This window comes from Cololabis saira, chromosome 18, assembly GCF_033807715.1.
Source record: "Cololabis saira isolate AMF1-May2022 chromosome 18, fColSai1.1, whole genome shotgun sequence".
Classification (NCBI taxonomy): domain Eukaryota; kingdom Metazoa; phylum Chordata; class Actinopteri; order Beloniformes; family Belonidae; genus Cololabis; species Cololabis saira.
In genome coordinates, this window is record NC_084604.1 from 15,146,746 (window position 1) to 15,174,243 (window position 27,498).

At 43.9% G+C, this 27,498-nt stretch overlaps 1 protein-coding gene across 3 annotated transcripts in view; it reads right to left on the reverse strand.

Annotated features, from left to right (window-relative positions):
- kif26bb (kinesin family member 26Bb) overlaps positions 1-27,498 on the reverse strand; it is a 48,275-nt gene that overhangs the window by 11,518 nt on the left and 9,259 nt on the right. For all 3 annotated transcript variants that reach the window (XM_061707140.1, XM_061707139.1, XM_061707138.1), the window contains exons 4-10: positions 21,495-21,616; positions 18,943-19,114; positions 10,729-10,938; positions 8,577-8,670; positions 6,168-6,439; positions 3,918-4,095; positions 188-326 (exon numbers count right to left, since the gene is read on the reverse strand). In XM_061707140.1, coding sequence (XP_061563124.1) covers positions 188-326; positions 3,918-4,095; positions 6,168-6,439; positions 8,577-8,670; positions 10,729-10,938; positions 18,943-19,114; positions 21,495-21,616 — 1,187 coding nt within the window. The remainder of the gene's footprint in view (positions 1-187; positions 327-3,917; positions 4,096-6,167; positions 6,440-8,576; positions 8,671-10,728; positions 10,939-18,942; positions 19,115-21,494; positions 21,617-27,498) is intronic.

Below are 27,498 nucleotides of genomic sequence, written 5' to 3' on the forward strand. Positions count from 1 at the left end.
GCAGCCAAATAATCAAGTTTTTACATTTTAAATGAGTTTAGTTGTCTTTGCAGAATATAAATGTGATACAACCTCTTGTAAAATGAATTATGAAAAGATATAAATGTCAAAACTCATGCATTTTCATAGATACGTTGTATTTTACTAAATATTTACACCAACATTGTTTATGGAGTTTCATTCTTACTTGCTGGGAGTTGTTTTATGTCCACTTAGAAGAGACAAGACGATGGGTCCCAGGTCAGAGTGAGGAGGTTTGTTCTTGCTCACACCTCTCATGCCACTACAAACATCTATCATGGTCAACTTGGTGATGCTCCGTGAACCTGAGAATGAAATCAGAGAGTCAGCGCAGGACAGATAGTAATCTCACTCTGAAACGAGTCATTTCTTCTCATCTCTCTAGATCTCCTGAGACCATCATCTCATTAGCCAGCTTAAGCCTGCATATGTGATATGGATGCCTTAGGCCTTAATATCTGACGGTTTTAAGAAAAAGCTGCCAAATTCTCACAAATGTAGAGAAAAAAAACAATTGGAAATATAGTTTATAGGTTTTGGCTTACAGTGATTTTACACTTTATGTCTCTGTAGTCAACAAAAAATCTATTTGGCATTTGTTTCCTTTAGTAGTTTATTGGCACTTTACCCCGATTATATTTTTAAACTAATATGCTCCTTTTAGGTCTTTTTTTTACAGACAAACTAAACAGTACAAAAACAAAACAACAAAATCTGTTATGGTTATGATAGTTCCTGTTTTATTTTGAAGCCTGTGTCTTTGTGTTTGAGTTCTTCTTTTGACTTTCCTGTTTCCCATCTGCCCTGATTGTCTGCACCTGTGTCTCGTTAACCCTTCTGTATATCTGGTCTTGTTTTTCCCTTGCTCGCTGCTGGTCCTACTGTTTCCTCCCTCTGTGTTTTCATGTCAGGTTTTTGTAGTCTTGTTTTGAAATCCTGCTAAGCTGTGCTTTTATTTTAAGTTAAATAAATCACCTTTTTTGGAACTCCTGCCTCCAGCATCTGGGTCCTACTCCAACCTCATTCCTAACAAAAATCAATGTTTTTGCTCAGATTTCTTCCTATATGTGGGCGTGTATGTAGGTGTGTATGAGTATGATGGTTTTCTAGAATGATGGTTATTTCAGGAGAGAGACAGCAGAAAAAAAAAAAGAAAAATGATAAATAAATAATAATTTAAAAAAAAAAAAGGTTAAAAGTGAGAGTCAGTATTAATGCAGGAAGAAATGAGAGAGAAAGGAGAAGAAAGGAGAGACAGAGAGAGAGACCAAGTGAAAAACAAACAAGTACAAAGTGGCCATGGTCTATGCTGCTGTTGTGATGTCATGATGAATGGCTTTATTGGATTTTGTTCCATTTCTGTTTTTTTAAACCTCCTGTTACTGTAAATGTCTCTTTTTTTGGATTGAAAAGAAGAGTTGTTCTTTGGCCGATAACAGTCTCAGACGTACCCGGATCAACTGCAGGTCGTCCAGTTAAGCGCCGTTTAGTGAATCCCATCAAAGCCTTCTAGTCCAAGAGCTCTCCAGGATTTATGACCCTCTCACACAATCAGGGAGCACTCATGGTGGTGGGAGGGGTCCCCTGTGGAGCCCCCCAGTTACAGTTTCTAATCTCTCTGGCCCCATTCAGATCGCTCATCAACGTGCGTCCTGAGAAATCGGAGCGCAAGCGTTCCCAAATGAGTCTGGAGTGACCCGGGGCCTGTACTACGAAGCAAGTTCAACATACCCAGGATATCTTTTCCTTATCCAGATTCACTAACCCGGACAATTGCAATCACGCTAAGCGGTCACACGACGGTGGTTATCAACTCGGTATATCAACCCAGGTTTCTCCAATCTGGATATGAGCGCGTGCACATAAAAGGGGCGGTGTTTTCAGCGCATGACCAATCGCAAGCATGGAGAAGTCCGCTGTCAGAGCCGCTTATTTCAGTAGCGAAGAGCAAACAATAATTTTACGGAAATATGATGAGTATAGGCATATAATACAGGCAAAAAGCAACACAGTTGCAGCTGCAAAATGCAGGAAAGACAGCTGGCAAAAGATCGCTGACTGTATAAATGCGTAAATTCATAGGGATATAAACATATATTTGAATATTCTGGGAATCTTAATCTTAAACTGTAAACCATGATCAGCAATATTAAAATAATAAAAGGCTTGCAATATTTCAGTTGATTTGAAATGAATCCAGAATGTATGACATTTTTTTGTTTTTGTGTTTGCACAGTTTGCTAATTTTCTGAGACAGTCCTGTATATATTGGTTCTATAACTATTGTTGTTGACCGATAACTTGTGCTGATGCTGTACCAAAGAATTGGGTTTTTTTATTTATTTTATTTAATTTTTTATTTTTTCAGGAGGGGGGTATTTAGTATTTTAAAGTGACTTCTCAGAATGTTCGAGGGACGAAATTGAAAATCCCTTTTTTGCTATCCCCTTACAAATGCATCTTCTTTTTGATTTCTTCTTGATTTATTTATTTAATTGGTATTAGTTTTGGATTGACTGTACATCGGATTTTGGGTGATGATTTGTTTTATTTATTCATTGATTGATTGATTTTTTTATTTTCTCCTCCACCTCTTTTTTCTTTTTTTCCTTTTTTTTTGGATCGTTCATACAGGTAGGTACTCATCAGGGAAAGCAAAGGGGTTTTGTTGGTCCCTGAATACGCGTTCTCTTCGGAGGGATCCTCTCACGATCCGCGCACCAAGCTCCACTGGATTCTCTTCGAAAGGGCATGCCATTTTCCAAGAGAGCTGATTGGTCAGTGGGCGGTGCTTTTACACCCGGCGATCTGTATCTCGAACATAACCTGCTCCGGAGCAGGTTAGCTGTTCAGCATAAGTTACCATGGCGATGTACCCCGGTGAGAAGTGAACCACCGTCGTAGTCCTGAAAACCCAGGGTTAAACCTGAAGTTACCTCGCTAACCCCAAATCCCGCTTCGTAGTACAGGCCCCAGGTCTGACATGCGTGCGATGAAAAATCTTTCTTCCCTCCTAAAGGGGAGTTTTTCCTTGCCACTGTTTGGCTTAAGGTTTTTCTCCCACTAGGGGAGTTTTTACCTGCCATTGTTTATGTAATAACTGCTCGGGGGTCATGTTCTGGGTATGGCTCTCTGGAAAGCGTCTAGAGACAACTCTGTTGTATTAGACGCTATATAAATAAAATTGAATTGAATTGAAAAATTGAATTGAAAAATGCTGGTTGTTTTTGCAAACCAAATGCATTATTATTATATTGTTTGTTTATATTTTCCTGGGCTCCATTCCTTTAGTAAAGTTCTTTTTTCGTGTTTTCTTTATGCTTTTCCCCCCAAATTAGCTTTGTGTGTGTTGGATGTGGAGACATTTAGTGGCCAGTTTGCAGACTGCATCCAACTCCATGCTGGAGTAACTAAGACTGCATTTAAAAATGCACAAAAACTTGGTACAACTAACTTGTATAAAATTATTTTTAAAAAGAAAGAAAGACAGAAAATGAATATTTAAAAAGAAAAAAATCAACGGATTCAATGGATATCTTTTTTGACTATCTATAGATCACATGACTTTACCAATAACAATACTGTTCACTTATTTGTAGGAGCTGGCATCCTTGGGCATTATGTATCAAGCGCAACAAGACAAGTTATAATATGAAATATTTATTTATTATATTCATATGTAAATAAACTTGGAGCTATTTTTTTGCCCTTGATAAATTTTGCGGTTGGAAACGTCACTGAGACTTGAAATAAAGTGTTGATCAGAAATGTATTTATACATTCATGCACAATTGTCTTTATGCAATAAAAAGGAGATTTTATTCCTATCGTTTGAACTTTAAAAGCCCTAAAATATAACAGTGTGACGAGGAGAAAGCTCATGAATGAATTACAACCTTTCCCAATGGTGCTGCTTTCTGTACGAGGAGGCTGGACGTACAGAGTGAAGAACATGATTGAGCTGTCGCACAGATATGTAATAAAGTCAGCGTGTCGACGTGCTGCGATGGCGGCGTCCAGGAGAGAAGCGGCACGCTCAGCGGTGGGGGCCTTCACCCGATTGTGGTTGCGTAGCTGAAAGGAAGGACAGGACGGGACAACATATGATACATACTCCTCTTAATAAGGACAAACTCTGCCTGTTCGAAATAAATTACTTAAACAACCATATCAGAAGGGTCCAATTATTGACATCAAGCAAAGAAAACGTCTAAGGAGATCAATGAAACTATTAAATTTGTGTTAACATCTGTCTGACGCCTTACTAAAAACTGGGAGGATAGTGGAGAACCATCGTCCTTGAGGATGATGATGGTTCCCATCGTCCATCATCTTCAAGGACAAGGATGGTCATGATCACTTTGGTGAAATTAAATCATAAACAACTACACAAGAGTGAAAGTTAGAGTGTTTCCACACACACAATGTGATGTAGCCTTAAGAAAACCACTTCTCCACTTAATCTAAAATAGAGCCTTGAATCTGCTCGGGAGCATAAAGATTGGACTCTGGGTCATGTGGTCTGATGAGGCCAGAGTTCAAGAGTGATGGGCGCATCAGGGTAAGAAGAGAGCCATCATGCCGAGTCGCGACCGTACAAGGCCGTGGGGGCCGTGCTACGGTCTAGGTTCAGCAGCGTTATGAGGTCAGCTGACCACCTGAAGATACCGAATTACCAGGTTTTTCCATCAATGGATTTTTTTCTTCCCAGATGGCGAAAACCTATTCCAAGATGACGATGTCAGGAGTCATCAGACTCAAACTGTGGACGACTGGTTCAGGGAGCGTGTGACATCATTTTCACACATGAACTGGCCCCCAACAGAGTCCAGACCTGAACCCCATTGAGAAACTTTGGGACCTTTCCATCATCAATACAAGCTCTCGCTGAAAAATTAATGAAGTAAATGTGACATTACTGAAGCTTATCGGACCGTGACCAAGGTTAAAGGACGATCCAACAAAATATTAGAGTGTGGGACTTTTATTTTGGACAGGATAGGTTTACTAAAAGTTTAAAAGCTTTCTTACTTAGTGAGGTTTTTAGATTTGCAGGGAGCTGTGATGTCACAGCCTAAAATCATCTTTATTTGCACCCAACATGAAGTATGTTGCACCTTGAAGTGGGTAGATTAGGTAGGGTTAGGGTCCATAGTTTGGCCCACAACATATATCATAAACACTTTAGAAAATTATTTTTTTATGGTTTTCAAAAGTAGGCGTGGCATCGCAATTATCTATCAAGTGATAGTTTTGTGTTTGCATAAAATTTCCCATATGACTTTTATCTATGTCACATTCCACCATCGTTTGAAAAAGACATTTGCATGACAAGCAGATAACAAATTTGAATGATGATTAGTGGTTTTAGTCATTCCATTAATCTCAGCAACATACAGGACTGTCTCAGAAAATTTGAATATTGTGATAAACTTCTTTATTCTCTGTTATGCAATTAAAAAAAACAAAAATGTCAAAAATTTGAATATTCTGGGAATCTTAATCTTAAACTGTAAGACATAATCAGCAATATTAATTATGTCTTACAGTTTAAGATTAAGATTCCCAGAATATTCGAATTTTTTGAGATAGGATATTTGAGTTTTCTTAAGCTGTAAGCCATGATCAGCAATATTAAAATAATAAAAGGTTTGCAATATTTCAGTTGATTTGTAATGAATCCAGAATTTTTGTTTTTGTAATTGCATTACAGAAAATCACAATATTCTAATTTTCTGAGACAGTCCTGTAATGTTTGATGGATCTGCTCCAATCATGCAGCAAAGTTCAAAAGTCAACCGTGGAAATCCCAGCCTGATGCTGACACGAGGAGGATGAACGGCACGAGTGTTGTGTAATCAGATGTAATCTGGGCTGCAGTGTAATTGGTTTCACTCAGTGGCATCATAATCTCCTCCTGTGCACCATTATCACAGCTGACTGTCTGCATCTGATCTAATAAACATCATATCACACTGAGACGTCTCCTTACGGGGATCCCCAACAAGACGTCCGACATAATATCACGGGTCGTCAATGACAAAATGAAAACACATTTGAGGATCTGTATTATTTAAAAGCTTTCTCTTTTAAAAAGTAGATTTAATAATTCAGTTTCCCCTAACGAACCCCAGTCTTTTCCATACCTGTAACCCGTAGACCGGGTCGTCCTGGATCCTAACGTGGGCCTTGGGGCTGTCCTGGACCCCGCCTGACGAGAGGACCACCTCCCCCAGCAGGTCCCTGAGCGTGTCCTCCTCTCCGCAGCACAGCTCCACGGCCGACACCGACACCGACAGGTCGGTCCAGGTCTTCTCCCGGCGCCGCTCGATGGCGCTGTACAGCCAGGAGATGGCACAGGGAATCAGCCCCAGCTTCTGGTGGCTCTCGCCGCTCCCCACCATGCTGGACCAGGACCCTGGGGCGGACGGGAGAAGCACACATGCACATGAACACAGACCTACAGTAAGAAGGGCTAGATTGAGATGGTTTGGACACACGAGGAGGAGGGAAGGATGCTGAAGGAGGTTAACGAGGAGATTCCTGGATGTAGTGAAAGAGAAGAGAATAAGCACTTGTTTGGTCTCTTATACCGCTTTTCCACCAAACCAGTTCCAGGGCTGGTTCTGGGCCAGTGCTGGTGCTGGTTCACAACTTGCAAACCAGCTGAGAACTGGTTTGCTTTTCCACAGCTCGGGGTGTTAAGGGGAGCCACGTCATTACATCACTGCAAACGTCATTTACGTCGCTGCGTTTGCGTGAAAGTTGAAGCAACAACAAGGTACCGTATTTTTTGCACTATAAGGCGCACCTTCAAAGAATGACGTATTTTAAAACTGTTTCCATATATAAGGCGCACCGCATTATAAGGCGCTACAGTACAGGCTGGGGTTACGTTATGCATCCATTAGACCAAGAGTCTGCAACCCGCGGCTCCAGAGCCGCATGCGGCTTTTTCATCCTTATACTGCGGCGAGAAATGTAAGAAAAGAAAAATATCTTAAGAAAATTGAACATTCAATGATGCCTGGGCAGATTCATTTGCATTTACCTCTGATGAGAGTGGCCTACCAGTACGCCTAATTTGTGGAGAAAAACTGTCTAACAATAAACGGTCAAATGTCGCAAGACATTTCAACAATACACACAGAGCCTTTGCTGAAAAATATCCAGAGGGAGAAGAGAAAAAAAACTGTTTCGGAACTGATCCATATATAAGGCGCACCGGACTATTATTATTATGGTCAGCTTTTGAAAAAAAATTACGATTTTATGTGCGCCTTATAGTGCGGAAAATACGGGTATTTGCTCTAATAGGACTTGGTCCACGTAGCTCCTCTGTGGACACATCTCTAAAAGACAGGTTGTCTCCTCCTCAGACCCATGATGCTTTGCTGCATCCAGATTCATTCTTATTTGAAAATGTCTCCGTCTCCCAGTCTTGCTATTGCCGTTGGTCTTAACAACTCCGCCCCCTCCGATTACGTAAGCGGTTCTTTCCTCTAGTCCAGTAAAGAGTTGGTACCTTGGAACCGGGTTTTCTGGCCCGGAGCCAGTTCTTTGTCAGTGGGAACAGAAAGACCAGTTCCAAACTCAGCACTGGCCCAGAACCAGAACCAGCCCTGGAACCGGTTTGGTGGAAAAGGGGTATCAGAGGGAGACGAGGAGGGCAGATAGAAACGAATGAACTGCTGTGGCAACCGCTGCAATGCATCTAAAGTATTGATCAGTAAGAAAGCATGAACTCACGAGGATGCATGTTGTATCTCCTCGTGCACGTTTATTTCAAATGATGGGCCTGCTTTACCTTCTCTTGTCTTATCCCAACTCTAATTGGATGAGGATAAGAGAATTGGTTTACCCCAATTAAAGGCTGAGCTGCCCTCCGTTATTCAGAGGGAAGGGCGTTTTGTGCAGGAGATTGATATCCCTCTGGCCGCGGGCCACATGTACTCTGTGTCGGCCAACTAATTCAATCAGCGCTACAGAGAGTGGCGTCATGTGAAAGAGCAGCTACAAGGAGACGCTGTCCTTACCTCGTGTGTGTTTGTTTGTGTGCGAGCCAGAAAGAGAGCCACAAATCTATTAAACCCCTTCAGCAGCGCTAAGTGCAGGGTCCCATCTCTCTAATAGCTCCGCATTACAGTCCCCTTTGTTTACAGTCCATCTCTGTCTCTCCGGTTAAGCAAAAAGAAAAGACCCAAAAACTGCCTGTGTCTTTTGAGGCGGCGACACTGAAGTCCCGGGAAGATGGAGGCTCTTAAATAACATCTGTGTTGTATAATTGATGAATAGGCTTTTATATAGACACACGTGAAAGATGAATGACAAGGCAGGGGGGGGGGGGGGCGAGCTCCCTGTCGTGATTGTTAAACAGAAGTCAGAAAACAAGAGGAGGGTGGAGATTTGTATCAAGACGGATACAAGGACGGATACAAGGACGGGGGGTTAAGTGATAGGAGAGTAGAGGAGGAGGAGGAGAGGGGATGAAAGCGCCCCACTCCCATCTCCAGAGTTGAACCCGTGCCCCCCCCCCGCAGCAGCCGGTGACTCACCCACGTCGGTGGACCCCAGGCCCAGGACACATCCATCGCTGCCACTCAGCACGCAGCGGATGACGTCAGCCAGGACGCCGGCGCTCAGCTCGGCCTGGGCGGACAGAACAAAGGACAAGCGGGCATCTTGAGAGTCGCCTCATGGGCACCGGTGAAGAAACTGATGTTCAAGATTCCCCTGAGCTCAGACGCTGTAATCAGAGCTGGAAAAAGGGCGGCTTTCGGGTCGTCAGACACACCCTGCGACCCGAAGACTGCCGTGTACTGCAGAAATGAACCTCATTAAGTTCATTAAGGTAGCAATAAACTCCTGTCAGCCTGTTTCAATTTTAGTTTTAGTCTAGTCTTTGGGTCCAGCTATCATTTTAGTTTTTATTAGTTTTAGTCACGTTCATTCTCCTGTTAGTCGTGTCAAGTTTCAGTCGACTAAAAGTCTGAGCATTTTTAGTCTTATTTTAGTCAGAATTGTCCAGGATCATTTTAGTCTAGTTTTAGTCAAAGATTGTATTTAGCCAAACCCATTTTACAATTTAAACAAGGTTATCTTATTATTATATTATTGTTACCATATAGACTCAAGAATGCATTCATTCCAGATACAGAAGACTCTAATTTGAGTTTACAACATGTTTATTTTTCTGCATTTCTCCCCATCTTTTTCTTTTTCTACGGCACATTGGGTTTTCTTTTCCACCTCTATGTAGGAAAGTGTATCCAAAGATGGATCTTCTTCTTCTCCCAGCCCCAGAGCAGATCCCCGTGTTTCTCTATGTAACTTTGTTTTTAATTGACGTGAACCTAGAGCTCTGCGTTAACGGCATCAGCCTCTAACTCTGCAGTCACCCAGCAGAACTAAACCAGAGAAACTACTGAAAACATGGACATTAAGGATCTAAGATGAAGACACATTTTAGCAGAGTTTTTATTTTGTAATCTACATTTTAGTCTTGTTTTTATTCGTCTATGATATTGCATTATATATTTAATTATCGTTATTGTCACATGACCAGCATTTTTGTTGCGTCTCATCTCATTTTCCTCAGGTGATAAAGGTTTGTTGACGACGATATTTAGTCATACTTTTCGTTGACGAAAGCAACTTTACTAACACTCCAGATGTACTAAATGTTTGAATGAGATACGAACATTATTTCCCTGCTTACAGGAATGTGTGAAGATGTTATAAATTGCTTGTCAGAGATGCTAAAGTCCCCCTAAAGGCCAAACTGTGTGTGCTTGGAATATACCCAGGGAACTTCCTACAAACATCAAAGCAATATACCGTTCTGGACTTTGGACTTCTTCAGGCCAGGAGAGCCTGCATTATGTTGGAAAAGTGTGGATACTCCTACATTGAGAATGTGGATAATGGAGCTTTCTAACGGTATTGGACTGGAAAGACTAACGTACATTGCTAACTCTGGGAACCATATATGAACATTATGACAGATGAAAGTGCAAGATTTACCTGAAAACAACTTAGAATATCATTTTTATTTATTTTATAATTGTATATTTCATTTATTTATTTTATTTTTCCTCCCAATTGGTTAATCCAGGGGTCGGCAACCCAAAATGTTGAAAGAGCCATATTGGATCAAAAACACAATAAACAAATATGTCTGGAGCCGCGAAAAATGAAAAGTCTTGTATAAGCCTTGGAATGATCATTATGCACTTCGAGAAAAAAGTCGAAATGTCGAGAAGAAAGTCGAAATGTCAAGATTAATGTTGAAGTACAATCTTGAGAAAAGTCGAAATGTCGAGAAAAAAGTCAAAATTTCTAGATTAAAAACGAAAGGAAAAAGGAAGAAAAAAAGGAAAAAAAGAAGAAAAAAGGGGAAAAAGAAGAAAAAAAAAAGGAGAAAAAAATTTTCTTTCATTTTTGAAAAAGCTCCAGGAGCCACTAGGGCGGCGCTAAAGGCTCTAGAGCCGCGGGTTGCCGACCCCTGGGTTAATCCAATATAATTATTTATGTTTGTATTTAAGTTATGTATGTTTGTGTCTGTGTAATGTATGCATAATGTAGGCTATGTTTTACATTTTTTTTTTAAAAAAAAACAACAATAAACATATTGTGGAAAAAAGAAAAAAAAGTAGCAATAGAAACATTTAATAAGTATTTCCAGATGCTGCAGATGAAGAACCAAACCTGGCTTGAGTCTTGAGAGTACGCGGCATCCACGTTGAACGTCTTGAGCGGACTCTTGCCCGACCTTCCCAGGGTCATGCTGGTGTACGGCAGGTTCCTGGAGACCGGCTCCAGCACGGTGACTCTCCTCCTGGAGGGGTCGATCCGGAGGACAGGTGGCTGCCCTTGGCCGTCCGCCAGCATTCTGCTCACCCTCAGCACCACTTTGACCTGCGCACCACAGGAAACCGTGTTGGCGTTAGTGCTACACGCAACTCCTTATGAATTCCTCCATCAGAGCCCAGAAGACTTGCTGGTTCGTCTCAAAACTGAAAACGCTGCCAAAATAGTTTACTGGGAAACCTGGAGTCCTGGCATCCAAGGGGTCAAGTGTCATGGATGTGGCACATATGCATATTTTCTGGTCTTGCCAAAAGATAATAGGATATTGGGATAAAATATGCAGTGTAAATAATAGGATATGAGATTCCCAAATCTTGTAAGATACTTTATTTGGGAAATTTGACACAAGATATAATACAAAAAGAGGATGAATATCTTGTTAAAGTTCTGCTATCGGCAAGTAAAAAAGCAATAACAAGGTTATGGTATAAAGCAGAACCAGCGACCGTGGGGCAGTGGCTGAGCACCGCGGAAGAAATATTTATAATGGAAAAAATTACATATAAACTACGATTACAAGAGACACAATTTCAGGAAAAATGGACAGATTATAGAGCACAGCAAGAGGACACCACCATCACCACTAGGAAAAAAAATACCCAGAACCACCTTGAGTAACACGACAGATAGATCCAGACTTCAGAGTCTCAGGCGTGCAGGAGTTGCCGCCACAAATCCCAACTCCCACAGGCACCATATGGCATCAGGACGCCGACACTGGATCCCCGAGGATCCGATGCCAGCGTCCCACGAGACCCCCCCACCGAGTGTCTCATGTCCATGCCCAGACAGGTTAGTGCTCTTTTGGCAGAACAAGGCGTCCCGAGTCGGTCCACCCGGGTGGTCGTGTCTAAAAATGTGATTTGATTTGAAGGTTTATTTGAATAGAAGGAAAATAAAATAAATTAAAACAGAGAATAAAAGATGGAAAATGCTATGAAAGACCATATCCTTGTTCAACAGGGTGGGAAGAAGCCAATGCTTGTTTAAACCCTACCCCACACATGATATTATGCTTACTAAATATATAATCTATGGAGTAAAAACAAGAACAATTAAAGCAGCAAGCAGCGATGAACGGGCCCTCGGGCGTGCAATTTTCACCAATAAAAGTCAAGGACTCAAAACTAAGTCCGATGACACCACCCATGACTCTTTATGTCAAACCTTTCAAAAGTTATGGCAGAAAAAAGGAACTATCAAATATCGACCAATCAGAAGAAGGGGCGGGGCTAATTTGCACCAATTATGTTCAAGGGCTCAAAACCGAGTCCAATGAAACCACCCACGACTCTATGTCAAACCATTCAAAAGTTATGGCAGAAAGTAGGAACTTTCAAATATGGACCAATCAGATGAAGGGGGGCGCACTTTTTGGTGTCTAGCATCGCCAAGGTAACGCTTTTGACTGAGAAAAGTAATGCCCATCGTCGCAGGATGGAGACGCACATTTTGATGTATAACACACCTGGGTGCACGTTACGGTTCGGGCCGCATTAACGGCCGAAGAAATGGCATAAATGGCACAAAAATTACACGATTAATTAAAAATGGCCGACTTCCTGTTTGGTTTCGGCCATGGCGCCAAGAGACTTTTCTTTAAGTTGTGCCATGATACAGGTGTGTAGCGATTTCCGTGTGTCTACGTCAAACCGTATTGTGGGGCTTGAGGCACAAAGTTTTCTAGGGGGTGATGTTGAGCCATTTTGCCACGCCCATTAATGCAAACCATTAAATATCAAATTTTTCGCCAGGCCTGGCTTGGGTGCAAAATTTGGTGACTTTTGGGGCATGTTTAGGGGGGCAAAAAGGCCCTCATTTCGTCAGAAGAAAAACGAGGAAAATAAAAACTATTCCTACAGATACAATAGGGCCTTCGCACTGTCAGTGCTCGGGCCCTAATAATATAAAATAGTAACTGTAGTAGTAATAGCCAGGGTCCTGATGAGAGTCCGTAAATACAAACACATCACTCCCATTCTTCACACGCTGCACAGGCTCCCTGTCTCTTCCCGGATCAACTACAAAATCCTGCTACTCACCCATAAATGCATCAATGGACACGCACCACCATATCTACAAGACCTCATCACTCCACAAATCTGCACCCGTTCCCTCAGATATACAGGCAGCTGCTCCTCCGAGTCCCAAAAACAAGACTCCACCATGGGGGACGGAGCCTTCTGCTCATCAGCACCAGCCTGTGGAACCGTCTCCCCGCCCAGTTCAGGGCTCCGCAGAACTTGGACAATTTTAAAACAGGCCTAAAAACCTTCCTATTCAAGAAAGCTTTTAACTGTTAAGGAGAGTAGAGAGGAGAGGATGCTGGCATGTTTGTTCGCCGCTTCTCCGTCTCTGAGTTTTCAAATTTTCTTAATTTTATTGATTTGGATTGATATTTATTGATTTATTTATTTTTTTACCTGTTTTTAACTCGTTTTAATCTTGTAAGCACTCTATTAATAAAATTATATTATATTATTATTTATATCATTAATACATGTTTCATATTAATGATAGTAATACTAGTACATATAATGTAATTATTGGCATACATTTAAATATCATTTAATTAAATTAAAATAAATTAAATTAAATTAAATTAAATTACAGGTCCAGACTGCAGGCGGGCCACTTTAACACGCTCTGGATTTGTCTTGCTGAAATAAGCAAAAACTTGGCTGCATCTCCAAAACAAGGGTTGATGTTTTTCATTCGCATTTCCTTCACATATGTGTAAATCGTGCAATGCTGCACTCTGGGGTATGCAGTCTTCAGCAGTGTGACGTGATTAAAACAGAAGGTCCATCTAGCCAGATCTGACAGGTCAGACCACCACACAGGTGTACTATCTCACCTGACATCATCCCAAATGAACTCGGGTCCAAACAGGTCGGGGACGTCTCAGGTCCTTGTTTATACATGTTTGTTTTTTAGGTCAGTTTAGTTACATTTTTACTGTTTCAAGCTCTGCCGTCACCGACATTGGTTCACAGACATAAATCCTATTTAAGTGCCAGACTGGTGCGTCTGAAAACCACTTAAAACCCCCTCACCATCCTCTAAACGACCATCAGACGGACCATTCATAGGCAAATGCAAAGTTATTTGCGGACCACTAAATTCTTATGCATCCACACACTGATGAATTTGAAGGTTGCTGTTTTGCTTTCTCTTGAATATTTACCTTGAATATGAACTGAACAGGCACTTTAAACTACTCTGAGACACCTGGAGGAGAAAAGTCTTCCCCCATTACTTATTAAACACGTGAAGTGACATCTGCTTTCACCGAGCATCAGCTGATCTGTGACTCCCAACTTTTGGGGGGCAAAATATGAAAAGAATAAGTAAGTGAAGTAAACAGAAGGCCATGAAAAATGGATGAGCTCCCGAGCTGCGAGTTTTAAAGATACCTGTGTGTCGGCACCGCAGGATCTGCCCCAAACCTGAACGCATCCGGCAGATTCTTATGTTGGGATTTTGAGAAGTGGTTTAAGAATTTATGTTCATCAAAACCAGTGTTTTATCTCTGGAGCCCGACATAAATATGAGCACAGTTGTTTTCCTGCAGTGTGGAGGCAGAACAAAGCGTCAACATGGTGACCTGAAATAAGTCTCTGCTGCTGCAAACGTTTACAAGTGACATCAAATGTGCACCCCAGTGTACGTTTATAAGTAGACCCCGGTTTCTAAATGCATAAACTTACAATTATGAAACTTTTTTTAATTTATTTATTTATTTTTTATTCTTACATATTTATATTTTACTAACCTTACTTTTATTTTTCTCTGCACTTTATCCATATAAGGACCAGCACCTTCGAAGCACCTGTAATTTTGTTGTGCCAACAGCTAGTATGAACAATGACAATAAAGAATCTTGAATCTTGAAAGACTCGGACTCTACTGGACCAGATTTAAGCAGTTCTCCGCAGGAAGTATCAGATTTAGACCCTTTTAAGTCTTCTACGTCAGAGTCTAAGGGCCAGTCCCAATCCCCCCCCTAACCCTACTTTTCAGCCCTACCCCTAAATTTTGCACGTTCCCGTGAGGGTAGTGGTGTCCCAATTCCTCTTTGCATGTAGGGGTAGTGGGCATAACGAGGGCTAGTGTGTATGAATCTAGCCCTTCAGAGCTAGGGATTTCAGTTGCACACTAGTTGATCTAGGGCCAGAAAAATTTCCCAGAATGCTTTACGTCACCATTTGCATACTGAATCAAACAAAAAAACATGGTGACATTTCTCATTTTTTAGTAAATAAAATCAATATTTTGAGTTAGTTTCTGCATAAAAATGCATTTTGATTACATTTCTAGCGAGAAATATATATTTTACTTTCATAATATTCACTCAGTGAATGTACATAATCACTCGCTTGCCCGTTGTTGCGAAGTTTTTTCAGATTTCGCCAGAATAAAGGCGGATTTATGGTTCCGCGTTACACCGCGCAGAGCCGTGTACCCTACGCCGCAGGCTCTGCGTCGATTTAACGCGGAACCATAAATCAGCCTTTATTCCGGCGAGATCTGAAAAAACTTCACAACTTCTGGAGGGCCAGAGAAAATTTCACTTTATATTCACTTTATATTATTATCACTTTATAATATATTATATTATATTTTTTATTGCTTCACTTTATATTCAGACAAACTAATGTGGCAGCTACAACTGTTAGATTTCATCTATTAAACCAACATTTATCTTCCTAAATGATTTATTTCAGCCACAGAGTTGCAGGTCAGTTCGTTGGATCACTTTCTCCCCGGGACCCGGCGATCCCGTCTGAACTCCAGCCGTGAGCTGCTGCTGCTCCCGAGCCGGCGGCTCTTCTCATCCCGGAAAACATCGGAGCTAATTTCTTAACAGGCGTTATTTGGATAAACTGAGCCCAGGTTGGGGATCTTAACAGTTACTTTTACGCCTGAAAAAATATTAAAACTTAATAAAGTGGCATATTAACAGCGCTACAGCGGAAATTAAAACAGCTTTTGGGTCTCAGCTTCCTGATATGGTGTAACGTATGTGCAAACGTAAACGCAGTTGCTTACGTACCCGAACGTAAACCACGCAGTGACGTAGCAAGTGGTGTCCCAATCCCTAGGGAAGATTACGAGGGCCCTACGCCTGTGGCTTCATTATGAGGGTGAAGTGGTAGTGGGTGAGGGCTAGTGGTAGTGAGTAGGGGGAACATTGGGATTGGCCCTAACTCTGGCAGTCGTTCAACAAGGCTTGTAGGTAGTGATGTGCAGGACGGCAGCACGAGCTGTCGTAGAGGTTACTGCTTCCTCTGGGACATTTCCATTTTCCCAATCATATTGACCATTTTAGTCCACCTTCTAGGCCAATCAGAGCAAAACAGCCATGGCAACAGCGTTCTTCACAAGATGATGCTCCCACGTCCCCAAGAAACTGCATACCGCCATGTTCTCTACTCAGAATATTGTTCTGCGAGTCTTGAAAGTAGATCTGTGCATCATGACCTAGATCGCTGCGGTTGATGATGACATCATCATCCCCCATCGACTGAATCTGAAAACCTGACTGCCATGGTGACAGGATAGCTTCTTCTTTTCTTTTCCCCTTTATTCCTAATGTGTTTGATGCTTTGTTCAAGAAGTGGGTTCCTAACTGCATTGAATATGTGTCCAACTCTTTTCAAGAAGGTTTAATTATTCAAGAGAGCCATTAACGAGCAGGAAAGGCCTCCGCCGCTCCAACACAGAAGCACGCGACGAGGCCGGGCGCTCTAGCAGGTGTGGTTTGTCTGAGCTCCCGTCTGAAACCTGAGACTAAACCCCAGAGTCCATCTCTGAGACAAAGGGAGGGCCGGCAGCCGTATTGATCTCCTCAGTTTCTCTCCCAGAGGAGGCGAGAAGGAGGGAGGGGAGGAACAAGATGGAGGCATTAGCACCACATAACAGTGTATCACGGAGGCGGCGGGATATAGGATCTCTTCCAAATTGACTGAGATCTCTTTAGGCCGCCACGCTGGTGGTGAAAAAAAAAACACTTCCCAGATGGAGTTTGTGGGAAAGGGCGGTAGCATATCCTGTCAAATTTAATGCAAAATTACTTTATAAAAAGGCAGCTGATCCAGAATGCCGCCAGAGTCCTTACAAACACCAGGAAACTGGACAATATTACACCGGTCATGAAATCACTACACTGGCTTCCAGTGAGTTGAGGATAGAGTTTAAAATCTTACTGCTGGTCTACAAAGACCTGAATGGTCTTGGACCAAAATACATGTTTGATCTGTTGGTTCCTGTAGACCTGAGGTCTGCTCCAACTGTCAGCTCCTTTAAATCAGGGTTAAAAACATTACTGTTTACTGAAGCGTACTGTTAAATTAAATACTTAGTATTCTACTACCCTTATTTTTGAATAACTTGTTCTTTTTATTCTTTTACCTCTTTTCTTATAATTTTATTTGTTATTTACTGTTTATTTGTGTCTTGCCGCTTTTAATGTTGATGTAAAGCACTTTGAATTACCTTGTGTTGAATTGTGCTATACAAATAAACTTGCCTTGCCTAATCTGTATGACGCTTTTAGTTTTTTACATCACCGTGGAAAAATCTTGGTCCGCCCTTTTTTACCATGTTGCTTCAGCATCACCTCGATTCTCTTATTGTTCAGTCGTTCTGCTGATGATCTGCTGTTGTGTTTGAGATCACCGTAGCTGTCAGACTGATGGCTTGGATTCAGTGACTGCAAGGTGCCATGATCCTGTGGCTTCAAAACAAGCCCATATCATCACCCCTCCGCCCCCGTGCCTGGCAGTTGGGAGGGTTTTCAATCACGTGCAGTGTTTGGTTTCCATTCAACGTGGAGAGATGCATTACGGCCAAACATCTCAATTTCGGTCTCGTTTCCAAAGTGCGTGATTCCAGAAATGTGTTGGTTTGTTCAGATGCAGCTTCGCAGACATAAGTTGAGACATTTTCTCCGGGCCGCCCTTCCAAGTACCCCAAACTTGTTCAAACTTGCTAAAACCCCTCATGAATAAACCAGACCCTTTCTAACTGACTTTATAACTCTTCCCACGCTGATGGACAGCAACTAGTGCTTCTCTAAGATCATTGCTGATGTCTTTCCTCCTCAGCACTTCAATTGTCACACCTCTAAATACGTCAAAAACTGCAACTGACAAAACCTTTGATCTTACAGAAGTGCTCACATGTGTTAATAATGAATTATGTGCATTTGATAAGCTGCACATGGCTCTTACTGACTTACTAGTTACCCTCTGATACCCCTTTTCCACCAAACCGGTTCCAGAGCTGGTTCTGGGCCAGTACTGGTTCTGGTTCACAACTCGTTCAACTTGTGAACCAGCTGAGAACCGGTTTGTTTTTCCATAGCTCGGCGTGTTAAGGGGAGCTACGTCATTACGTCTCCGCAAACGTCAGTTACGTCTCCGCAAACGTCAGTTATGTCTCCGCAAACGTCAGTTACGTCGCTGCAAACGTCAGTTACGTCCCTGCAAACGTCAGTTACGTCGCTGCATTTGCATTGGTGCAATAGTTGAAGCAATAACAACATATTTGCTCTGATACGGACTTGGTCCATGTAGCACCTCCGTGGACCACATCACTCCGACCACTGCTGCTTTGCTGCATCGGTATTAAGTCGTGGCTTATTTGAAAATGTCTCCGTCTCCCAGTCTTGCTATTGCCGTTGGTCTTAATAACTCCAATCCTCTCGCTTACGTAAGCGGTTCTTTCCTCTTAGCCCAGCAAAGAGTTGGTGCTACCTTGGAACTGGTTTTTCTGGCCCGGAGCCAGTTCCTAGTCAGTGGAAACAGAAAGCCCGGTTCCAGGTATCAAGGTTTAGTGGGTGTTTCACCCAGTGGTTCTGGACTGTAGGTGATTTCTTTAATATCAGTGTAAAAGCTGCATAAGGAGCATCTGCAAGTCCTGTAAACTTTACAATAAATTGTGCTTGAATGTAGTTTTTCAGCACACATGCAGGTAAAAGCAGTAACATAGGAAGTAAATGTGATTCCATGTAAATCTGCACGGGATGTGTGAGAATGTGAAGCCAACCTTGGCGACATCGGGCATGTCTTTGGTCCGCGTGGCAGCTTGGAGCAGGCAGGGGGGCACCGGCGGAGGGTTTTTCTGGACCAGCTCCCTGAAGCAGGTGGAGAGATGGGAGGGAGCTGGATCAGAGGCCTGGCCTTTCTTCCTCAGCGTCAGGTTGAGCTTCTCGGCCGCCCTGCAGGAAAGGAAAGAGCTGGCATCAGCGGCATGGAAAACACTTCAAAAAGGCTCCTTAAAACTCCGTCATCTATTAAATGACAGAAAGGGGGTGGTTTCTCTGTACAAAAATCGATTTGTGATTCCTACATTTTTGGTAAATGATAACTGAGTCGGTCATTTCTTCAAATCAGTTCAGCCTTTAACCACATCTTCTAATTATTTTCATCTATAAAAAGACACGGGAATTTTTTCATGCGTTCATGAAACGTGAGGATTGTTTTTTTGTCTCTTTTTCTTCCTATTTTTTCCTTTTTTTAACCCTTGTGCTGTCTTCGGGTCAAAATGACCTCATTCTCCTATCCTTCTTTCCTCCTGCTCTTTCCTTCCTTCTTCCCTTCCTATTTCCTTCCTTCCTTCCTTCCTTCCTTCCTTCCTTCCTTCTTCCCTTCCTATTTCCTTCCTTCCTTCCTTCCTTCCTTCCTTCCTTCCTTCCTTCCTATTTTCTCCCTTCCTTCCTTCCTTCCTTCCTTCCTTCCTCCTGCTCTCTCCTTCCTTCTTCCCTTCCTCTCTTCTCCGTCCCTTCCTTCCTTCCTTCCTTCCTTCCTTCCTTCCTTCCTTCCTTCCTTCCTTCCTTCCTTCCTTCCTTCCTTCCTTCCTTCCTTCCTTCCTTCCTTCCTTCCTTCCTTCCTTCCTTCCTTCCTTCCTTCCTTCCTTCCTTCCTTCCTTTTCTCCCATCCTCCCATCCTTCCTTCCTTCCTTCCTTCCTTCCTTCCTTCTTTCCTCCTTTTATTCTCTTCCTCCTTCCTCGACCTGAAGACAGCACAAGGGTTAAGAAAAATGTTAATTCTTACTTAAGCACAGGTACAATATATCTAGTTTTGTATGATGGGTGAGTATGAAAGACGTGTGTCACATGAGATCCAACTGAAAGTTGTGGTGTAACATGTAAAACCAATTTACTAAAAGCTCCAGCTGTTTTATGAAAATCCAATTTCCAGAAACTGGACACACATTGTTGCAGAGTCAGCGATGAAACTGTTTCTATAGCTGCTGGATCAAAGATTTCAGCTGCTCAAGCGACCACCGACATTATCCCCTGATTGTCCTGTTCATTTTCTTTTCTCTTTCAGGATGAGGGGGGTCCAGGATGAGGGGGGTCCAGGATGAGGGGGTCCAGGATGAGGGGGGTCCAGGATGAAGGGGGTCCAGGATGAGGGGGGTCCAGGATGAGGGGGGTCCAGGATGAAGGGGGTCCAGGATGAGGGGGGTCCAGGATGAAGGGGGTCCAGGATGAGGGGGGTCCAGGATGAGGGGGGTCCAGGATGAAGGGGGTCCAGGATGAAGGTCCAGGACTAGGGGGGTCCAGGATGAAGGTCCAGGATGAAGGGGGTCCAGGATGAAGGTCCAGGATGAAGGGGGTCCAGGATGAAGGTCCAGGACTAGGGGGGTCCAGGATGAAGGTCCAGGATGAAGGGGGTCCAGGATGAAGGTCCAGGATGAAGGTCCAGGATGAAGGTCCAGGATGAAGGTCCAGGATGAAGGTCCAGGATGAAGGTCCAGGATGAAGGGGGTCCCTTTCCCCCGTCGACCACAGACTGCCCCTCCATCCCACTCTATGTTTCATTAACGTAAAGACTCCACTTCTGACCTTATGCGTCACATTAACGCACATCCTAGGTCACCTTTGTACAGACTCATTACTCTGGCACTTTTAAACCAACATGTTGTACATTTTTTCTTTTAATATTATTTGTTCTTTTGTATTGCACCAATCACCAAAATCCCTTGTGTGTGTTAAATTACTTGGCAATAAACTTCACTGATACAAATATTGTGCTTGATCTACTTAAAAAGAAATAAGTCAACTTTTTGCATGAGATTATTATGTAGATCAAGAAAGACTAGTCTTTATATAAACTACTTAATATTTTGTATGTAAATGTATTGATTATTGATTCTGATTCTGATACACATTGAGATAATGCCCCGCAGATGCTGAAAAACCTAATCTGGTTACTTTAAAGGCAGTAAAAAGGATGTTCCTTTCATACCCTCACCTGCTGCTGAAAGGTAATCGGCCAGAGCGAATTATTTCTCCGTACTGTAAAGTCTCTGTCTTGCCTCTTCAATTATATCCACTGCAGCTCCATGAGCTACGTTCATAGCAATTGATGTATAACACAATCCCATAAAGCAAGTAGCAGCTGTCCCAAGAGACGAGCAGGACAGCGGTCCAGAGATGATAAGATTGGGACGCTGCAAGACCTAGACGTTGCTTCGTAAAAGTAATCCAGTATTCCTTAAAATGAGTTTTTGCTGCTTTAAGTTTGAGCAACAGTTTAGAAAACATCCCAGATCTCCTTGTACATGGGGTTTGTAGACGTCTACAGTCTCACCTGGCCAGAAGCGACATGGCGGCAGTGTTGGCGATGGTCACCACTCTGGAGATGTGAGGGATCCTGGAGCTCGTCTGCACGGTGCCGGTGTCCCCGCAGATCAGCGTGGCCTCATCTGCAGCCTGCCAGAGGAGAAGTCTGATTACATGAGTATCCACAGGTGTACCATCCCAAAGAGGCTGCTGTCGGGGGAATTACGTGGGCAGGAAACATTGAGTGCATCTGTGCAAGTAGGACATTTTGGGGCTGAGGGCACACAAGGTTAACATACACCATTCCTCATACCATGGATGCTGCTAAATGCATTTAGAGAGTGAGGAATAGTTTGTGAGCACTGAGTTTAATGCATGACTCGTAAACCGGCTGCCAAGGCCTTTTTGCTATGGAGACAAAACATTTGCGTGTCCGTAGTACTTGATTTGTGCGTATTATTAGACTTGCGAGAAATGATGTACATGTAGCAAGGCTAGTGCTACGGGGGCCTGACCGACAGGATAGAGGACACAGAGTTTTGTGAAGAACCCTTTATTGCCGAACACCCAACACACAGGACACACGTGCTTCAGCTCCAGCACAGCAGCTCCAGCCTCAGTCTTCCCCAGCTGCAGTCTCCCAGTCCTCCTTATCAAGGCTGGCAGGGTGGAGAGGCTGATGGGACACACCTGTGTCCCGTCAGCCTGAGTGGCTGCAGCTCCTCCACCCTGCCACACACCCCCAACGTCAAACTCGTGCCGGGGTCCGTCCGGCCGAGCCTACTCCCCCCCCCGCCCCCTCGGAGCGGGAGAGGAAGCCCGGAACCGCCGACTGCGCCCCGGGCCTTCCTGGCCCGGACGGCTGCCGGGAGCTGTCGGGAGGCCGCCCTCTGCGTCCGGTCGACCAGCGGGAACGGTCGGGGGGCCGCCCCCGGCGTCGGGCCGACCGCCGAGAAAGCCGCTCTCGGGGCCGGGCCCATGGTGGCCTCGGGCCAGACGGTGCGTACAGGATCACCCCCTCCTCCGTGCTGCGGCCCCGCGCCAGCTGCTGGTCCCCCTCCGGGACCGCCTCCTCCATGGCGCAGCCCTGCTGGTCCGCCTCTGACTCCACCTCCACAGCCGCCTCTGACTCTGTCCCAGGAGCCGTCGCCTGGCGACCTGCAGCCACTGCCTCCCGGCCGGTCGGCTGCAGCGCCACCAGCTCTGCCGCGGCGAACCTCAGGCGTGGAGCCGGGGTGGGCAGCTCCGCGGGTCCCACCTCCTCGGGAGCCGTTGCTTGGCGGCCCGCAGCTTCTGCCCCCCGGCCTCTCAGCTGCGGCGCCACCAGCTCCTCCCGCGCTGCTGCGACGAACCTCGAGCGTGGCGCAGGGGTGGGTCGCTCCGTGGCCACCAGCGCTTCTAGCACCGCAAGCTGCCGCTCCCCCTGGCTCTGAAGCACGGCTGCCAGGTCCGCCATGGCAAGGGCCAGCACCTCCAGGGCCCGCTCCGTGCCCCCCGTCCCGTCGGGCCCCACGTTGGGAGCCAGTGTAGCAAGGCTAGTGCTACGGGGGCCCGACCGACAGGATAGAGGACACGGAGTTTTGTGAAAAACCCTTTATTGCCGAACACCCAACACACAGGACACACGTGCTTCAGCTCCAGCACAGCAGCTCCAGCCTCAGTCTTCCCCAGCTGCAGTCTCCCAGTCCTCCTTATCAAGGCTGGCAGGGTGGAGAGGCTGATGGGACACACCTGTGTCCCGTCAGCCTGAGTGGCTGCAGCTCCTCCTCCCTGCCACAGTACACAATGATAATTACGAATTCAAAAAGCCTCCTACACACAACTCGTTAAATACGTGTGCACGAATCGCACAAAGCTATAAATATATAAAAATAGTTTTGAGACTCCTTTCACGCCTCCAAGAAGCCTCACAGATTCGTTCTTACATGGTACATTCAAGGACTGGTGGAAAGCTGGGACATCTGAATTTTCATCTGAGTCCAGCGTTATTTTCTCTCGATACCTAGTTACCTATATCTTAGCACCCCGTGGTTATAACACCTTTACTTTTTAATAGTCTATAAATCCTTATATGGACAGATATGCATTTATGAGGTATACAAATGTAATTAGATGTTTTTAAAGCAACGACCGCTAGGTGGAAAAACTGACGGTCAAATCGGGAGGCAAGAAGACGGTAAGGACAGCATCACGGTGGTCTGAGGTGGTCTGAAGTAGGTTTACCTTCTTAGGGTATCGAGGGAAATAACGCTGGACTCAGATGAAAGTTCAGATGACCCAGCTTTCTACCAGTCCTTAAACGCAACATGTACGGACGAATCTGTGAGGCTTCTTGGAAGCGTGAGGAGAGTCTCAAAACCATCTGTGTGTATCTATAGCTTTGTGCGTGTGTATCAGTTGATTCGTGCATGCGCATTTAAGGATTTGTGTGTGTAGGCTTTTTGAATTCGTAATTATTAAGGGTGCATGATAAATGTTGATGCGATATTTATCGGGCCGATATCAGGAATTATGACGTAATATCAATAAATCTGATAATATTAAAAATAGCTCCGATATCCAATAATGAAAGTTCCAGTAAAGATTGCACAGTTTTTCTTCCATCTCTTTTGTCTCCCGGTGTGCACAAACTACAGGTGAATCAAAATTTAAAAAATGAATAAATATGAATATGTTATTGGTTATCGGTATCGGTCTTAAGAAGGAATGAGCTTTATTTCGTCTCGTGGCTAGCGTCCCAGCACAGTGAAATTTCTGCCAGTACAACCCATCAAGACAACAGAAAAATAAAGACAAAACATATGACATGGGTCCACTGGTTCAATTAGCTGAGAAAGGATGACACTGGGATGGAGGAGGGAAAAAAGGCATCTTCACACTGTGTATAAATACACAGTGTGAAAGTGCAAAAAACACCTTAGCACAGAAAAGCAACATACTCATAACAAATCTAACAAACATCATAACGAAGACTTGCTTGTGTGTGGGGGTGGGTGGGTGTCTAGGGGGCGGGGGGGATCTCGGCACAGAACATCCAAGTGAGCCCTGCAGCCCTCGTGGTGCAGCTCTCTAACCTGGTGACTGTTAGGGGGCCGGGGAAGGCATTGAAGAATGAGGGAGGTGTATTTATCATTGGGTGTGTGTGTGAGTGGTAAGTCTGTGAACTATGCCCCATATCTACTCCTCAGCCATTGACCTTGATGTTATCAGACGGCTCGGTATAGTTCTGATACAGGTCCACAGATGTCCTGAGGAGAGGAGAAGGGAGGGAGCAGAGAGTGTTGTTTTCATTCCTCCATGGAGATTATCGGTATCGGTTCTTAAGAAGCAGGAAGTTATCGGTATCGGTATCAGTCTTAAGAAGCAGGAAGTTATCTGTATCGGTCTTAAGAAGCAGGAAGTTATCGGTATCGGTCTTAAAAAGCAGGAAGTTATCGGTATCGGCTTGAAAAAACACATATCGTGCATTATCATTTTGTCCGCAACTTCGAGCACAAATCAGATAATATGCGAAAATCTAATAATACGCACACACAAATGTTTTGAGTCAATTTTTTCTCCATATTTTGGAGACACATGCATACGCTGTTGAGTAAAGGGAAAACATATCCCAGCTGTAACGTGTTTCAGCCACTCCGTCATGAGTGTAAAGTGTGGTTTTAACACGTCTCAGCATCATCTGTTGCAGCCCGAAGCCCCGCTGCATCGCTGCATCCCTCCGCTTCTGCTCAGCGTCTCGGCCTGTTTGCGAGGGAGGATAACAACATCAGGGCAGCTTTCTTTCAGTAACATCTAACCATTACGCGCCAATTAGTGCCAGAGGAGATCTGTGGCGCTGGTTTGGGAATACGACGGGGATGATGGAGACGGAAGGTAAGGAGGGATAATGTATAGATATTTCTCTGCCGCTGCTTTCTCCTCTTTATGAGTCACAGTCTCTGTCCAAACCTCTTATATCTCCACTTTGTCTCTGCTCTCATTCTTGCTCTGTATTTTCTCTTGTAGGAGGATATTTTAGCCCCCCCCCCCCCCCCCCCCCCCCCTTGCCTCCACATTTCCTTGTCCTGTATTATTGGATCTCCGCAGCAGAAACTCCACTAATCTGCCCCCAGACTGCCCCCCACGCCCCGTGACTGTCCTCCACGTCCTCGCACACAGCAGCTGATGCCTCCCTGCGATGCGATGCTGCTGTTTGATTTTATTACACAGGTCAATGGAAAAGGACGGGTTAATTACGGTTAAGTGAGACGATCCCTCTGTACGCGCACATCAATGATTCCCTGAGTGATCCGGACAGAAGAGGACAGCTCCGAGGACTTCGTGGGACACATCACTCTCAAGTGCCATCTGTGATTAGCTGTCGCTCCTTCTGTCTCCATTTAGACACTGATCTGAACCGGCAGGATGAAAGATACTCGCATGCAAAGTGTGTGCTGGAAATTAAGTGCTGATCCAGACTTTCAGTCCAGTTTGATCCTGGAGAAGTTTTCAAACCCACTGTTGGAGGAATATGGGGTGGTGTCATCATCATTATTGAATGTCAGGGTTTTTAAGTTATATCCACACCAATAAAAATGTCAATAAAAACCTATTTACTTCATTTTTTTCTTCTTAAATTGCCTTTTTAGACCTGTTTCCTTTGTTCGGTGCCAGATGTTCATCTTGGTTTATTTGGTTTGGACCTGGTGACATTTAAGGCCTGGTTCCTGCCCGTGTTCTTGAGCTTTGGATTCTATTTTATTTTGAAATTCAAAAACTGATAAGTTAAAATTTGGAAACTATTAAAGATTAAATTGGGGCTGTTTTTCATTTCAATTTATAATAAAGACGCCAAATAATAAATATTGTTTTCATATGTCAGGGAGTTTGCACAACTGGTCCACATCTGCTATTCGGACTTGAGGAAATCATTCAACTTTGTCCCTTGGAGTTTTCTGCAGGAGCTGCTTGGGAATTGGATGCTCCATCATCGCAGGCTATTCAGTCCTTATTCAAACACAGCTAGGAGTTGTTCTACGTATGTTGAATGGATGCACTCTGAGTGGAAGTTGGGTTATGGCTCTGTTCGTAGCCTTTCTGGGAGGATTTTCTAGGCACAACTAAGAGGCAGGTGTTAGACCCAATTTTGTATTGTGTTGTGCTCCCCATTTAATAACTTGTGTGTGCACGTGAATTGTTGTAGTGCCATTTTTGCACAGTAGGTGGTATATGGAGTTTGGGGGAATAGGTTTCAGAAAGGTGAGGCTAATCACGGGCAGGTGTGCTGGTTGCCGGTGAGCACACGGTTTTTTGACCGTCTTAACTTTGGCGTTGCATTGTTGCAGTTTTTTGTCTTACAGCTTTACTGGTTTCATGCAAGTTATAGCCTTATAAGTGCATATAGTTCGCTGTATATAAAGGAGCTCATGTGTACAAATAAATACCCTTTTTTGAGCAGCACGGAGGATATTTATGGACAATCATTCATTCAGCTGACATGCTGCCCCAAGGAGACGCGTCATCTGTTACCGGTAAATCAGCGCCTCACTGACTTGTAGGTTTTTTTGTGTTTGTGCCAAATCAAGTCAAGTCGCAACAGCAGGGTCCAGTTTGAAGACCTCAGGATCCCATCTCTGCTCTTTAGGCGATTCTCAGCCAGGAAAAGGTGGAGGGTCCTCTCTGAGTCAGAAGTGAGGCACTGTCTCTAGTAGAGCAGCTCAAGTGTCTCTGGGTTTCATGTACAAGTGTGGGAAGATCAACGGGCAGATGTTCCTGCTAGGAATGGGCAATATTTTACCGTTCACGATATACCGTCAAAAAAATTCCCCACGGTAAGAAATTGCCATCTCGCGGTAAAAACGATAAAGGAAGGAAGGAAGATGAAAGAAAGACATGAGCCAGAAAGAAAGAAAGAAAGAAAGAAAGAAAGAAAGAAAGAAAGAAAGAAAGAAAGAAAGAAAGAAAGAAAGAAAGAAAGAAAGAAAGAAAGAAATGAGCGAGGAAGAAAGAAAGAAAGAAAGAAAGAAAGAAAGAAAGAAAGAAAGAAAGAAAGA